The sequence below is a fragment of the Neomonachus schauinslandi genome, chromosome 4 (assembly GCF_002201575.2).
Source record: "Neomonachus schauinslandi chromosome 4, ASM220157v2, whole genome shotgun sequence".
NCBI classification, from domain to species: Eukaryota; Metazoa; Chordata; class Mammalia; order Carnivora; family Phocidae; genus Neomonachus; species Neomonachus schauinslandi.
In genome coordinates, this window is record NC_058406.1 from 101,981,660 (window position 1) to 101,998,077 (window position 16,418).

The following is a 16,418-nucleotide window of genomic DNA, read 5'->3' on the forward strand; positions in this document are numbered from 1 at the left end:
AGAGCTGCGGGGGGAGTCAAACTCAGCGGCTGGAGGAGGCACTCCAAAATTAGTGCTGACTGAATGAGAGCGCAGAGATTCTGGGCGTGAGCGCCTGAGGCAACGGTGGCTCGGCCGGGAGAAGGCGGGAATTCCGCAAAGGCACGAACGCGCTCTGTGACGCTGTGGAGTCGTCCGCGCGCCGTCTCTCAGGTAACAGCCGAAAACACCACGCAGGCGCTTAGGTGAAAAACCCAGCCGGAAATCATGGGCTCCAGGGTAGCCGTCCCTGACGTCCTCGCGGAGGATCAGCTGGAAGTCAGTTAAGGGGACAGACGCCGTGGAGGCCGAAAGGACACGCAGGCTGAGGCAAAGCCTCGCACCCCCTGGCGCGGCGCCCGGGGGGGCCCCGCGGGAGCCAGCTGCTGGCCGGGCCGCCTTCCCAGCGCCGGGACCTCCGCTTCCCACCGCAGCCAAGCAACTGCGGAGCACAGCTCTGTTTGAAATGAAGAGGTCCATTAAGCCCATTGCGACTCAGAAGCCTGGCATCCTTAGGCATCCACCGTGTGAAATAGTCATGCCGAATCTTGACAACTATCCGCTAGATGACCCCATTTGCCTGTGTCAGTTCACCTCAAAGCCAACATACCCAAAACTGAACTTACCATTTCCATCCCGCTCCCCCAAATTCTTCCTGCCACATACTCTCGTGCTGATTGCACTCTCCCTTTCATTTACCGACATCCACTCTGACTCCTCATCCTGCTATTTTGCCCTTTAAATACCTCGCCGACGACATATCCCTTCCTCTCCAACCCGGCTCCAATCACAGCCCTCCTTTAGGACTTCATCGCTCACCCGGATTATTGCCAAATGGACAACCTGGCACCTTGCCCCCAGTCTTCTCAGACCTTTTCTCCCCACTGCTCCCGCCGTTCCAAACTGCAAACCTGTCACTCCCTTGCTTAAATTCCCACTGTGGCTTCCCCTCGTGGACAGGAGCTTCCTGCAAACAGCGTGCGTGACAGTGGCGCTCACGTGGGAATTCCCTCAGCACTTTGGGCTGCTAAGCAGAGCCTGGACGGCAAGAATTCCTGAGCCAGTAGCTTCCGGCCCGAAGCAGGTTCTCCGCCCTGGGACAAAGGGCAGGGAGCCCCCCAGCTAGCTCTGACACCCAATTCGGGGCATTATCTACTGTGCCATCCAGCAATCTCTGCTTCCACTCAGAAACACCCGTCCATCTGGAATGAGCTTCCCTTTCACCCCCTGGCAAACTTCTACCCTTCCTTTAAGATTACATGCAAATGTATCACTTTTTTCCCAGGAAGTTTTCCTGGACTTTCATGCCCGGTTAGATACCCTTCCTCATGCTCTCAAAATGTTTTATTTCATAATAATCTCGTAGGTGTCAGCCTACTCCCTCGGTAAGAGCAGAACAGAACTGCCTTGCTCGTCCTTGTATTACTCAGCTGCCACCCGCGGGGGTCTCGTAGCCATCAGGTTACATGAACGAGAACGATGCAAGAGAACAAGGGGCAGGCTCACCTTTTTCACTTTTTGCCTAGACTTCAGGAAAGTTCACAGGCACATAAACCAGAAAACGAGCTTTAGGAAAAGGGCGATATCAGAGGATTAAATGCAACGAAGAACAGAAAGAAGGCCATTGGATTTGGTCTAATTACTGTAAGTCTTTGAACACAGATTTAAATGGGATGGAAGTCAGGTCTGGAAGGACTGAGAATGAAAAAAAAAATAGGAATAAGATCCAAATCCCTTATCCATGATGTCTGAAGGTAAAGAATGGAAGAAAATGAAGGTTTACTGAGTTCCTACGGTCCCAATTTCCAATTGCAACGGTTTTGCAATTATGTAAGACATTTATTTATACGGTGTCAAAGGATACCAAGTTTATGCTTGGAGAAATCTGGCTTCCCTCCATATCGCCCCACCCCAGTGATATCAATTTCCATTCATCTTTGGTTTATCTATTTTTAAAATACAAATGTATAGATGACGTACCACCTCTTGGATGAGGTAGCATATACACATTCTGTTCTGGTACTTTCTTCACTTGATGTATGCTGGAGAGCTCTCCATAACAGTACATAGTCTTTCCTCACTTTTTATTGCTGCTATGTAGATTTACCAGTTTGTTCAACCAGTTCCTTACCAACAGACAGGAGAGTTGTTCCAGCCTACTGTCATTACATACAGTTCTGCGACAGGTGGCTTTGTGCACGTTACCTCCTATCTTTGCCAGCACTATCTCCAGGAACTTCACTTTTGTCCTCGCATCATGGTCACAATCACCTTGTCACGGCTACTGGATCTCAGCTTATAAAGTAAACATAGCCTTTTAAAAATGCAATAAGCAGGGGCGCCTGGGTGGCTCAGTCGTCAAGCGTCTACCTTCAGCTCAGGTCATGATCCCAGGGTCCTGGGATCGAGGCCCACATCAGGCTCCCTGCTCCACGGGAAGCCGCTTCTCCCTCTCCCACTCCCCCTGCTTGTGTTCCCTCTCTCGCTGTGTCTCTCTCTGTCAAATAAATGAAAAAATCTTTTTAAAAAAAAATGCAATTAAGCATCCTCACTCCTACCTTACCATTCCTCTCCCAACATACTGACCTCTCTCTTCCTAGAGAAAAGAGAGAAGTTACTCTGCCAGGGAAAACAACACGAAGAATAAACAAGGAGTTTAGTTTTATTTTCTCTGTGCATTTGTAAAACACTTAGGACCAACACAGAAAAAAAATAAAACCTCCTGTGAAAAACATTACACTTAAGGGGAAAAAAAAAGGCCTGAGAGGGATTAGTGCCTTAGCCATAGGGAGCTACAGCAACTCTGATTGGTCCAAGGAATTCAAAAGATATTGGGAAGATAGAACAGGAGGCAAGAGAACGAGAAATTACTGAGGAAGAGGGCCTCGAAGTGGGCCACGAGGGGGAACTGGAGGCCGGGGGGTAGGCCGGGGTGGAGGGAGGGGCCCCCGCTGGTAGCCATAGGGTGGGGGTCGTGGAGGCCCAGTGTATCCATGAGGAGGCATCAGTGGAGGAGGTCCACGCATCCCATGTGGAGGCATAGGACCTGGGTGACCTGCACAAAGAAAAAGAAGTCAGTCAAGGCAAGAAATAGGAAGTGCTGATGTTGGGCGAATGTATGGAGAACACCGACAGGGAGACCATGAGCAGAAATGGAAATAAAGGGCAGGGGACAGGGCTGTGACAAAGGAAGCTGCAAGACTATGATACTCGAGGATGAGGAAGGTGGCTAGAGCCTACTTACCCATGGGAGATCCAAACGGAGGCCCTCGAGGGGGCATGCCCATTGGAGGAGGTCCAGGATGAGGCATTCCGGGTGGCGGTCGGGGTGGTGGCTGCCCCCCAGAGCCTGGGGGCCCAGCATGGGGGTGTCCTAAGCCATGAGGGCCATGGTGGGCCAGCTGCATCTGAGACATCCCTGTGAGAACAAAACAAACATAAAGAGAAAGGAGACAAAAGGAATACAGAGAGCAAAGAAAATGGAGAAAAGAGAACAAAATTGAGAAAGAAGTGACATCAGAAGTACGGAAAATAAGGCTGGTACAAAGTGCCTTTAACCTCAACCCCATTCCAAGGGTACAAACAAATCAACTACCCCCCCAATCAACTGCTCACCCACTTCACTTGCTCCTTCCATGATTTAAACGCTATAACAGTGCTGAAGAAATATGTAACAGATGGAGTGATTATTCCACTGACAGGATGTGGGAAGGTAGCAGAAACACTGAGTAAAGATCTAATTCTAAAGAATGAGTAAGAATTTTTTAAGTGGACAAGAGAGTGGACTAGAACACCCCAGGCAGGAAACATTAGCATGTGCAAATCACAGGGGCATCAAACAGCATAGTATGTTCAGGGAAAACCAGTAACTCAGAAATAAAGAGCAGCATGTAGTCATGGGAGTAACTGGCAGGCACCGATCCTGAAAAGCCTAGAATGCTATGGTGACAAGTTTGACTCTGTAGGTGAAAGGGAGCAACAGAAGAATTTCAAGCAAGGGTGTGTGAACATCTGTGTTTTAGAAAAATGACTCTGTGCAAGTGGATCAAAAACAGGGAAACTGGAGTCAAAATGTTAGGAAATTACTACAATAAACTAGGTGTGAAATAATGAGTCTGAGGGGGCCTGAACTAGGGCACTGGCAGTGGGGGCCAATGCCAGAAATATTAATAAGACTTGGTATCTAGAGTGGGGTGATAGCAAGTTGTTAAAAATAGTTCCCAGATTTCTGAATTAAGCATCTGAAAACAAATACTAGAGGAAGAATTGGTTTGAAGGAAAGGCTAGAAAAGTGGAGCTGTCCATCAGGCAGCAGGATTAAGGGTCATGGACCAGAGACACATATCTAGGAGGCATCAGTGTACAAGTCATGGAACTATGCAGAAAAGAGAACCAAATACAAAAACCTAGCTACATGGAGAGGGGGAAAGAACGCCTATTAAGGTGGCTAAGATTAATGAATCAGACCTAGATGAAGAATCCAGAAAAACCAAGGGACAAGATTTTCAAAAAGGATGACATGCCCAGTTTCAGGTACACCAAAGGGCAAACCAGATAAGGAATGGAAACGCCCCCTAGATTTGACAATTAGGTTACTGCTTTGGGAGAGAAGTCAGAGGAGAGAAATGATGTAAAAGTTAAAGGGAAAAAACAGCAAGCACAGTAACACTCTTTGGATAAACTTACACAAGAAATGGAGACAGGGTGATAGTTGTTAAAGTAAACAGACAGCAGTATTTTGTGTTTGTTTTTATAAACTAACGTCTGAAGAAAAGTAGAGCTCTGGGACTATCCATTATTATTATTGCTGAGGGACAAGGGCAACACCATAAGTGGCAATAGAGCTCCTCCACCAGGCTCATCCCTCCCTTCCCCAGCAAAGAACACCCACCTGGATGGGGCATCCCACCCGGTGGGAATGGGTGAGGATGTGAGTGTCCATGTCCAGGATGTCCAGCCCCTGGGGTTCCTGCTGATGGTGGGCCATGTCCTCCAGCCCCAGGAGGCATAGGTGGTGGGGGCATGGCTGGGGGTATCCCAGGTGGAAGGGCTCCAGGAGGCGGCACTGGGGGTGGGAAGGACCCAGGAGGAGGCATGCCTACAGAGGAAATGGAAGAAGAGTTAATGATAGTAAGGAGAGAATGTCTTTAGAGAAGCCTGTTCAGTCTGGCCTCTTCAGGCAAGATAAGCTCCCTTCCCTTCCTCCCGGCTCTCTAAAGTCAGAAGCAATACTAGACAACTCTGAACAACTTCAGCCTCCTCAAGTCAACAACTTTCTTCCCCACCACAACTGTCGTACCTCACTCCTTTTCTCATCACCTACTGACTCCACGTCCCCCTTTATCCAGTTCTTTATCCTTCCTCCTGCCCCACCCCCACCACACCCCAAACCCAAGATAAAAATATTTTGAATAAAAGCTTTACCTGGTGGAGGAAGCCCAGACCCCAATGATGACACCACAGGATTGGGGGCTGAGGGTGGAGGGGGTGCATCTGCAAACAGCTGATGAGGGCGGTCTGCCTGGGAGAGTGGGTTCTGGGCTGCCAGAAGTCGTTCAGCTGCTGAGCCATGGCGCTCACCCTTGGAGTCCTTCTTGAAGGCATAGGACACAGTGATAGGGCGGTTACAGAGATACTGCCCATTCATGGCCTCAATAGCTGCATCCGAAGCATCAAAGGAAGCGAAATTAATAAAGGCATAACCTTTGGAGTTGCCTGTGTCAGGGTCCCGCATAATCTTCGGGGTTTGTAAGATGACCCCAAAGGCGCTGAAAGTATCATAAAGCAGCTTCTCATCAATCTCCGGGTCTAGATTGCCAATGAAAATGTTGGCCCCCACGTCCAGATTCTTGTTGTGAGCTGATGCTTTGTTCACCCGTATTGGTTTCCCATAGAGTTTGATCATGTTCATGATCTTAATGGCATAGTCAGCATCTTCCTCACTCAAGAATTCCACAAAGCCATAGCCTGGGAAGCAGAAGAGTGGAGATTAACAACTTAAGTGATTCAAAACTGGGTATAACTCATTCACCTTCCAAAACACAAAGAACATGAAATAACAACCTCACTTCAACTGAGAATGGTTCCAGAAGCAAACTGTGAGCTACGCTTAAAAGGAAGAACCTGCAGGTGATTCATTCCAAACAGCTACGAAAACTGCTGGAATCCTCCAGGCACAGTTTGTCCCCCCAATACGTAAACACACCTCTTGTCATATACTCACCTTGGTGCTGACCTGTGACTCTATCCTTTGGCATGTGGGTGTTGACTACTGGCCCTGCCTGGAGAAATAGCTCCCACAGCAATGGTTCGCTAACCTTCTCGTCCAGGCCCCCGACGTAGACAGTAGCATCTGGAGGATAGGAGCAGGAGATTGGGGCAGGGATGAAATAATGACAGGAAACAAGGAGGTGACAGGCGGGGAAATGGGAGTGGAGATGGGGTATACGAGCCAATGGGAAAAAAAAGAAAGTTAGATTAAGCCCTTACACCTCTCTCTTTCCAGAACTAGAGAACCTTAAGTCTAACCGAAGGTTCTGCTGCAAATTCTCTGTCAACTGCTTTGTTTCTGGTTTTTGTTTGCTCGTTTGTTTGTTTTTTTGAAAGAGAAGGCTGAGGGGATTGGGCAGAGCATCACACCTACAGGCCTCAGCCTGCACCCGGCCACCCCGCCCCCAGCAGGCACGGCAGCCGGTCTCCCGCCCTCCGGGGGAATCGGATCTCTAGACCCGGCGAAAACACTGCTGGCCCTAGTCGAGGCCTCCCAGCTCCCCTGGGCCCATTCCGGGTTCCCCCTCCAATCACCCTGGTTCCGCTCGGAGATCGGCCCGGCCGCCATGGCGAAAGAGCTCCCGCCGTCTCCAGGCAGCGATCCCGCCCTCTGACCGCAGTCACTACTTCCACTTCCGGGGCGAAGGCTGTCGTGAGGGTGGTGGGCGGGCCCGTGGCGGGGGAGGAGCCGGAAGTGGCCGCGGCCATCTTAGAAACTGTGGAGAAGACGTGATTCGTGGGTCCCGCTTCTCCGGCTCTTGGTCCTGTGCGGAGTTGCCGTTGCGAGCGATCAAAGCGAGGAAGGCGGAATGGAAATTCCCAGACCTTCTTAAGGCAGTGCTAGGCGTTAAAGGATCACAGTGCTCCCAAAAATGTAAATTCGGGAGCTAAAAGAACAAAACTTGACTTTTTAAAAATATTTTGTTGGCCAACGATCCTTCTTTTGTTCCCCGGATAAGGGTGTGCTGAGGAAGCCTCCGCCCCCCCCCCCATCCTAAGGATTCGGCTGTCTTAGGTCACGGAGGGAGCCGTCACCTTGGCCTGCCGCCTTTGGGCAGCTGCGGCCTCGGCCCCACCCTGGGCTTGAGGCGTTTCGTTTTTCCTCAGGGGAGAGGTTTGTGGAACGTCTGAGCTGGGGTGACGTCCAAGCTCACCTAGTCCTATTGCATGGGGGTGATGGAAACCTGAGGCCCAGAGACGAAGTGTGACCAAAGCCGAGGGGTGGTTGACGTTGGAGTCCAGAGGCCTCAGTTTCAACCGCCAGAACACCCCTGGCCCAGCAACAATGTCTTGGTATGCTCTTCGGCCCATCTCCTCTAAAAAGTTGCATGTGGACTTGGCCTGACCTAGCCCCATATTTCCTTAACAGTAAAATGGTGCTTCCCATCCTCTTCCGGTTCATACCCATCAATTTCTTAACCTAGGATCTTTTATTCAGACACAAGAGTTAATGCCAGCACCGTGTATAAATACTGTTTTTTAATGAACTCCTTAAATAGAAACGTTACTACAAAATATACAATTGGCAGAGACAGGGTACCTCCCATACCCACTGCATACCCATAGAAAACTAAAGGGAAGAAACAGAAACTGGAATTACAGAAGCAGCAAGAGGAGGTGAGAATGAGTTCTGTAGGCCATCTTGTTAGAACTGATGAACAACATCTCTCGTCTCACAATTTAACAGCTGGATATCCAAAGGGATAGAATTGCCCTGAAAAAAACCAAAGGTAATCGTATTCTGGATTGCTTTTGTTTCTTAATTCCTGAAATCCTAAGAAACCTATCTCGAAGAACGGAACTGGACAGGGCAACTAGGAGAAGGTTAGCACCACCCATCTGCAACGGAAAGCCAGGTCAGTGAGCTTGTTGAGGGCTGGAGTGTCAAAAGCTGAGACAGCAAGAACAGATAAGAAAAATTGGAGGATTAAAAAGAACCCTCCCTCACCCCAGATCACCCTCTGCCATGCCCATAAAAAAGACAGCGATTTCAACAGGATTGGGAGACAATGGTATTTGGATCTCTTTTCTTGGAATGATCCTCAGGAGATATTCTTGGTGTCCATTTCCTTAAAAGCTCCTGAAGATGGGATAGCTCATCCTGGAGGCCAGAGACTGTGGGAGCTGAGAGGCCTTTCTGGGGAGGGGGTGAAGAAAGGCAGAGAGGAGTATTATTACAGCTCTAGCTCCCTGTTTCTGAGAGCTGTCCATTACTTCTGGTATCTTTTTAAATTATTATTACTATTATAATTGACATACAATATCCTGTTAGTTTCAGGTGCACATCCTAGTGTTTTTTTATACTTTTATAAAATTTTATAAAATTATACTTTTATGCAATTTTATACAAAAAAGTTGATCTTTGTATACCTTACAAAGTGATCCCCATGATAAGTCTAGTTCCCATCACCTCTGGCATCTTTAATTCTCTTTCCCCCTCCCAACTATGCCCTAGGTTCTACTTGATCTGAACCACAAGCAGTCTTTCCCATACATACACACACACTCCCAAACTTATCCACTCTGATACCAACAGGAATGGTAGTTCACTCCTCAGTCCCCCCAGCCCCTTGCTTTTACAGCACCTAAAAACATCTGGTTTCTCCCAGAACATTTGGCTTAGCAGTCAAGCCCCTTCTGCCACTCCCTATCCCTATCCCTGTCTTCCCTCCTTACCTGGACCTCAGGCCTTCCCCTCAGGTAGCAGCGTCTCCACAGCCTGATCTGGGGTCCCAGATACCCAGGCAGCAGCAATCCTGGGGGTAAAGGGCAAGCTCCCCAGTGTGAGGGGAGCCCCCACTCCTGATCAGCCAGGCTTTCAGAGGAGATAGCAGGTCGAGGGAGCCAACGAGAAGAGACTGCCAGCAGGGAGGGACTGTCCCGCCAAGGACAGAGCTGATTCAGGGGCGTCAGAGCCCCTCTGGAGAAGAGCCACACGGAACTGGGGGGTCCAGGAACCATGAAGTTTGGCTAAAGGGAAAAGAGAAATCAACTGGCAACCTAGAAACCAGATGACCCCACTTTCACAAAACTGCGTCAGGAAGGAATGTCTACCTGCCACCTACTCACACTGCATTAGTGATCAAACTACAGGACTCCCCCTGAGAACTCTTTCTCTACTCCTCATTAGACTTCAAACTAGGCCTCAGGTCTGATTCAATTTTAGGGAAACTTATAAAATGTGTATAAGAAAGGGGTTGCCTAGGTGGCTCAGTCAGTTAAGCATCCAACTCTTGATTTCAGCTCAGGTCATGATCTCAGGGTTGTGAGATCCAGACCCACATCAGGCTCTGCGCTCGCTCAATGGGGGTCTGCTTGAGATTCTCTCTCCCCCGCCCCAAACCGACATTCACATGCTCTCTTTCTCTAAAATAAGTAATAAATCTTAAAAAAAAAAAAAATGTGTGTAAGAGATAGAAAAGCTAATAAAGATGAGGACAATCCTCTGTGCTATTCTAGGATTTCTGCCTTCCTGGGGACAGTCAGAGACTCTAAGTGACAGCTACAGAAGTGTGGGGCAGTTTTCCCTGGGGAACTCAAGACACCGTGTCTTTCTACTTCTCCCTCTCTAGTAGAATGAGCCTGTGAGAAAGTCAAAGGAACTTAGGAAGACACCTCACCTGCTGTCTAGAGAGCCAGGAATCTGGGCAGTGTTCCGGGTCATAGCCAGGGTTATGGAATTGTAGTATCTGTTCACTGCTGTAGCGTAAATCCCAGTCCCAGACAGACAGCTGTGGGTTAACGGAGTTCCCAGCAGGGAGTTGGGAGTACCCTGCGGTATAGATTTGTGTATAGGAGTTGAACTGGACAGAGGAAACAAGAAAAAGGGTGGTTAAACAAACAAAAAAGTAATCCTTTTCCCAAGTCTGGAGAGAAATTGTGAAAAGCTCACCTCTTCCTCTGGGAATCAGATGTAGGGTGAAAGTCCAGTCATGCGAATGAGCACCAACCTCCCCCTTTCCCACCCACAGACCTCACTTTCCATAAATCAACACTAAACTTCAGAGGGTATTTCTCAAGGAGAACAAAAGGCAGCTCAAAAATGGAAGTCACTGACCTGTCCACTCTGCTTTCCACGCTCCCAGGGAGTATCTCTCAAGAATGTGAGAGTGTCAGGAACCCTGGCACTGTCATGAAGAGCAAGAAGGAAAAACTCTGAGAATTCAAACTCAGCTGGAAACTGCTGGAGGAGCTGCCAGACACAGTCAAGGAAGAGGAGAAACACTGGAGCCTGAGAAGAGGCAAAGTGAGAGGTTAGAAGGCACCTAAAGGGGGAGGATGACAAAATGTTGGGGGACAAGGGACACAGCCAACAGGGCCACTAAGGTCAGGGAATGGAAATCTGGATTGAGGGTAGTAGGGGGTTGTGGTGCCTCATTCATCTAGGTCTCCCTTCAAACCTAACCTAATCTCAGGATCCTTCTAACCCAATTTTACTTCCAGTGGATTATACTATATAGTTTTCTCATCCCCTTACATCTTTAGTAATCTTCCCCCAATACCCTCCCAAAATGATCTTACCTCTTCACTGGCTCCAGTTACCCCAAGTCGGGTCAGGAAGGGATGTCCAGCTGCCACCCACTCTCGCTGCACTAGTGATTGGAAGCCAAGCAGTGTTCGGGCTTCAGGGGCTGAAAGCAGCTGGACGAGTGAAGAGAGGAGGCCATTGAAATCACGATCACCGCGCTCTGGGTGACAAAGAGGGAGAAGGGACAAAGAAGGAGGGGCCAAGAAACTAGGGCAGAAGAAAATGGGAAAAGGAAACGTGGCAAAAAGAAGAGAGGGACACAGAGGAGAAAAGTTTTGGTTAGGTAGGATTGAGAGGGCAAATAGAAGTGAAAAGAAAATAAAGACCTTGAATGATTCAGTTCACAGACTCCACCTGGATAGAAATACCCAGCTTCACGTATAGGAGGCAGAATCATAAATCTCAACCCAGCTTCCACACTGTTCTTCCCACTCCAACCCAGTCACCATCTATTGATGGAAGGATGGGAACAGAAGGCGAAGAACCCTGCTGTTAGGGACTACAAGCTTTGGTAACACTACAGGGGTAGCAGTGAAGGATGAGTGGGGCCCATGGGTAGTTCCTAGTTATAGGAGAGGAGGATCCTAGTACTAGTACTAGACGGAGACAAGGAAGACTTATAGATCTTCCTCCCAGTTGGGTGGGTAAAGGAAAAAGGAAGGAATGGAGTAGGTTAACCCAAGAAACTCACCTTGGAGTACTACAGAGCGAACCCTGGATGTCACTAAGACTGAGATGTCACTGGCCTTTCGAAGACAAGACCTGAGGGGGCAGATGAGGAAGAGGAGAGAAGAATGATAAGCCTGGAAGAAGGGAGTAATGGGTCATGGAATGGAAAAGAGGCAGACTCCAAAGTTCTGCCCATTCTCCTTCTAAGGAGCAGCAAATAAGAGTCTTCTTGGGAAACCAAAGAGAAGAGTTAATGGAAGGCTATTTAGGAATTCAAGTTAACAGAAGGTTGGGGAGGGTTGAATTATATAAATCATAGCTAGAAAATGAGGGAGTACCTGACATAATCCAACCATCGTGTTCCTTCCAGGGCTGAGAGCCATTTCTCCTCGGCTGCAGATGAATCTGAGAGAGAGTAGAGGGGTCAGAAGGACAAAGAGATCAGGAAAACTGAGGATTCGTGATTCAGGGTCTACAGCCTGAGGGTTAAGAATAAGTTGGGTAGTGGTTACCCAGGACTGGGGATAGAAATGAACAGTAACCGTAAATGGTCATGAGGTTACTACAATTACAATTGCAGTGACAGTTGTCAACCTTGTAAATGTAATAAAATTCACTGAACACTTAAGATGGGTGAAGGGTGGATTTTATGGTATGTAAATTATATCTCAATAAAGCTGTTTAAAAAAAAAAAAAGAATACACTGGGGACAGGAAGACAGGAAATCAGTGAGTCTGTGGGAGATGGGAGTTGAACAGAAAACTGTGGATCTTTGGCCTGAAGGGTTAGTCATACTGTAACAGGCAAAAGGGTAAACCAGGTTAGGGTCAGCAGAACTAGGGGTGGGGGTAGGGGTCAGAGGTTATCTCACCAGGCAGGCAGAGGGCCCTCAGCTTCAAGTGGGCAAGTTGGACATCTGTAAGACTAGGCAGCTCATCCACGGTTTCCACCAGGACAACATCTGAATGCCCAGCCTGGAGCATCGACTCCACTGCTCTGGAGGGGAAGAAGTCACAAGGTAAGGGAACAAGTCTGTCCTGAACCTCCAACCCTTGAGTCTACTCATCAAACCTCCCCTCACCTGATATCCTCCTTGTTAGGGTCGCTGGCTGTATAGAAGCCACCACAGCGGAGAAGATCACTGCCCCCAGGGTGATGCCAGGACAGGCGCTTCGGATGGTGGGAGGTTAGGATCACCGTGGGGGAACCTGCTAGCCCCACCCTATCCTGCCCCCACCCTGATCTCCCTCCGCAATGACCCCCCCTGACCTCCCATAACCATCTAATCCCCAATCATCACCCCTGGCCCCCACACTGACCGGTCCACGGCCCTGATGGAAGTGGCCAAATGCTCTCCTGACCTCACTGTCCAAAGTTCGCTTAGGGACCCAGAAGTAACGGGGGAGGCTGTGAAATTGAGAGTTAACAGTCACAGCTTGGCTCAGTGAACTCATTACAATGCAGACCTGTCATTACAAGGAAGTCGCTTGGGAGGGGATTATTTCAAGGGACCTCAGGTTTAGAGATCTAGGCAGTAAGGGGGATAGCTTTGTGGATACCGTAAGAGACTAGAGTTTGTGGGCAGTCCTCGCTTTAGAGGATCTGAGAACTGTGGGAAGATTGGGAGGGCAGCGGGGGTTGGGGTGGACTGAGGGATCACCTGGTGGCTACGTCGAACCTCTCATTGACAGGGCTGACCCTCCAGCCCCCGGCCCCCTGCTTTTTCTGCTCCGTCTCCCAGTCTTCTGATGTCTCCAAGAGGGGAACAGGTGGTTTTCTGGACCTTGAACTCTGGCCTAGGGCAGGAATGAAGCACAGAAAAGAAGGAAGAGGAACCAGAGAGAGCGTCTCAGCTCTACTGTCTTCAGCCAGCCTCTGCTCTTCCAGATTCTTTACCCTTTCCCTACCCTAAAGCACCCTCACTCACCAGCCTTGCTCAGGGATATCCCTGCATACTGTTGGACTTGACTGCTCTGAGCTCTGGCTCGGACAATGGCCATGGTCACCTGTGGAGGAGAGGGCATCCCAGCCTTTTGGCTTAGACTGAAAAAGTGAAGAGGAGGACATGGGACCCATGTGTTGCTCAACTGTCTTTGCCACCAGCAGAGAACAGAGAAGACAGTCCCTAAGGAAGGGAGCTTCCACAGGTGGTGGGAACTGGGGTCAGGAGAACATATCCAGAACCACAGAATCACAGAATCACAGAATGTCAATTCTGCGAGGAATCTCTGGAACAATCTCATCCAGCCCCCCCTGTTTCTCAAAGGAAGAAACTTGCCTGCTGTCACACTCCTGATAATCGGCAGTGCCAGGCTAGAATTCAGGCCCCTTACTCTCATTATACTATCCTTTATCCCAGCCTTTTAGCCTCTCCTTGAGGAGAAAAGCAGACAGAAGGATGAGAGGGATCCTAGGAGATCCGGGAGTAGTAGGAATGCCAAGGAAAGGATCCTGAGGCTCTAAGGGGAGGAGTCATCTTTGGGTTGAAGGCCTCTTACCTGAAAGGCCTGAGGCTCTAGTCCTCCAGCCTCAAAAGCAACTCTGAGCAGCCGGAAGTCTCGGCCATGAATGAGAATCTCCTCAGGGGTAAATTTAAGTGGGGACCCTGGACGGAGGAGCTGGACTCTGGACAGGCCACTCACTGAAGGCAAGAGTTAGAAAGCAGTGCAGCCATGGATCAAGGTCCCTCTACAAGGAAGTCTTCCAGCCCATCCCACTCCATCCCTGCTGCCCTCTTGAGAATAGAGGAAGGATGAGGAAGGGTGAGCCCCCAGTAAGCCCCTTCACCAACACCTCACCCCCCCCCCAACTCACCAGCCTCTAATCGCCCAATGTTGACCAGGACAAAATCATATTCACTGCTCAGGGGAGTCTCCTAGAGGAAGCACATGACTGATGCTAAAGACATCTGAAATCTTGCTCATTGTCCTACCTTGGCAATCCCTAACCTCCCTGGAGATAATCCCGACAACCCCTTAAGCATAACTCTCCCTGTCTCACTTGTCTAAATCCTTCTAGTCTCCCCAATCCATTTCTCACTAACTGTCCTTTCCATTGCCCTCACCATCTCACCTGACTCCGTTGCCATCCACAGGGCTGGAAGGTGACCCTCAAGTTGGTGCAGATCAGGGTTCCAGGCAATTCAGGTTCCAGCCCCTTCCTCACCCCTGGGGCCCATGCTAGGATCTGCTCCCCTACAGGGGAAGGTGGAAAGCCAGGTTATGACTATTCCCAGTGTCACCCACACTGGTATACACCTACTCCTCTGAGGGTGTAGGTGTAGGTGACAGGAGGATGTAAAGAGGGAAGATTAAGATCCTCCCCCAGCTCCACTAGAACAAAAGCTTAGCAGGAGATCATTTGTATTCTTTTACTCTAGATCTTAGAACAGTGCCTGGCACAGAGTAGGCACTCAAACACCTCTTGAATAAGTAAATGAGAAAAGGAAGTAAGAGAGTCAGGAAAACAGGGACCATCAAGGTCCAGGCTCCTAGCCAGCTCTGACAGAGAAGAGAGCAAGCCTCAGACAGAAGCACTTTAAGCAAGTAGAGGAATACAGAGGTATCTTTGGTGAGGTTTGAAGCAAAGTTTGAGCAGGATGAAATTTGGAAGAGTCTTTGGAGATTGGAAGTATTGGAAGGGAAGCTATTACCTGGGAGGCATCCTGAGGCCAGGTGACTGCCAAGCTGACAACTCCTGGACTCCAGCATCCCAGTCCTCTGGACAGACTTTGGTCCAGAGAGCTGTGAAGGGTGTAGGGTTAATCCCCAGGCCTCTCCAACCCCCGGGTCTGGGATTACCTCAGCAGCCACCATTGGAGGCCTACACTCAGACTCTCAGGGGAAACTGAGATCAGCAGCTGTGGGAGCTTAGGACCCAGTTGGCAGACAGTAAAGGGAGGGGCTGGTTAATGGATAATGAGACAATGAACTTGAGACTGTGAAAAAGACAGACCAAGCTCCATCAAGCCGAGTTGATATGGGACACACCCTCCTCTTCGAGCTCCTTTCCTAGCCCCTCTTTTATCTCCATATCCTCCTTATTCACACCCTCGGGCCCACGGTGCCCTTCCCTCCCAAGCCCAAGTCTCCTCTCCTTACCCCCATGTCTGGCTCCGCCTTCTGGGGGGCGATGTTGAAACTCTGGCCCCGACCCCCCCACCACATTTCTCTGGCTCCATCCGGGGACGGAGCAGTGAAGGGTGGGAAACTTTGAGGATGCTCAAGCCCCTTAGGGAGAGGCTGAATCTTGTAGTTGAGAAGAGGGAGGTCAGGGAGAGGGGCAGGGGACAGCACCAGGGAAAGGAGCGTTTGAGGTGCACGGAGCACGATTAGGGGTCTTTTGAAAGGTGTGTCCAACCCAGCTAGAGGAGGCTCCTCGGAAACTTCAGTCGACTCTGGAGAGGGCGGGAGAGATGCCCAGCCCCTTAAAGGGGAATACACACAGTTTTGAAAAAGTGGAGGAGCCTGGAAAAGGTGAGGAAAAAATGGGTAACGGGAAAAAAGTACCCAGATTCTTTCCACAATCCCAGATCCTAAGCTCTTTCTGTTCACAAGTACTGGAAATTATTTGAGGGAACAGTAATACCGAGTATTAACCCGGAGTAATTTGGGCTCCGTTTCCTCGTCTTCTTAAAGAGGGTGGTGTGGTGGGAGGAATGCAAAAGCAGTTCAGGCTTCCTTGCGGCCTCCCCTGACACACCTGACAAAAGGAGTAGGAAATTGGGCCTCAGGGGATTTTTGCCTGGGGAGGCCCAAGAAATGAGGGAGGGGAGTTAAAAGCATTTTGTACATCGTTCTCCAGAGAGCATGAAACATACCTCATGTGGAGGGTGCCCTGAGAACACTGGGGAGAGAAATTGAAATATCTCTGGGATGCAGACAAGTCAGGTGTTTATGTGCAAGTTCTGGGGGTGGAGGGAGGCCCAAGGAAG

General features: G+C 49.5%; 2 protein-coding genes across 4 annotated transcripts; both read right to left on the reverse strand.

Moving 5' to 3' along the window:
* Positions 1-2,662: 2,662 nt before the first annotated feature.
* SF3B4 (splicing factor 3b subunit 4) lies at positions 2,663-6,910 on the reverse strand. 2 transcript variants are annotated; one of them, XM_021688063.1, is made up of 6 exons: positions 6,823-6,910; positions 6,242-6,370; positions 5,443-5,985; positions 4,910-5,116; positions 3,263-3,436; positions 2,663-3,073 (listed from the first exon to the last, which is right to left on the reverse strand). In XM_021688063.1, exons 1-6 carry the CDS (start codon positions 6,854-6,856, stop codon positions 2,886-2,888), a joined length of 1,275 nt encoding a protein of 424 aa, XP_021543738.1. In that variant the 5' UTR covers positions 6,857-6,910; the 3' UTR covers positions 2,663-2,885. The 2 variants fall into 2 exon arrangements, with proteins under 2 accessions (XP_021543738.1, XP_044770073.1); XM_044914138.1 differs by having other exon boundaries at positions 3,263-3,391; positions 6,823-6,897.
* A 553-nt stretch (positions 6,911-7,463) lies between these two features.
* MTMR11 (myotubularin related protein 11) lies at positions 7,464-15,651 on the reverse strand. 2 transcript variants are annotated; one of them, XM_044914139.1, is made up of 17 exons: positions 15,586-15,651; positions 15,138-15,213; positions 14,558-14,679; positions 14,300-14,360; positions 13,984-14,126; positions 13,413-13,491; positions 13,146-13,281; positions 12,805-12,892; positions 12,567-12,655; positions 12,357-12,481; positions 11,824-11,890; positions 11,508-11,578; positions 10,810-10,976; positions 10,346-10,519; positions 9,909-10,091; positions 8,965-9,258; positions 7,464-8,425 (listed from the first exon to the last, which is right to left on the reverse strand). In XM_044914139.1, the coding sequence occupies exons 1-17, from the start codon at positions 15,649-15,651 to the stop codon at positions 8,279-8,281; spliced, it is 2,088 nt and encodes a 695-aa protein (XP_044770074.1). In that variant the 3' UTR covers positions 7,464-8,278. The 2 variants fall into 2 exon arrangements, with proteins under 2 accessions (XP_044770074.1, XP_044770075.1); XM_044914140.1 differs by lacking the exon at positions 15,586-15,651 and having other exon boundaries at positions 14,558-14,594; positions 15,138-15,148.
* Positions 15,652-16,418: the final 767 nt, after the last annotated feature.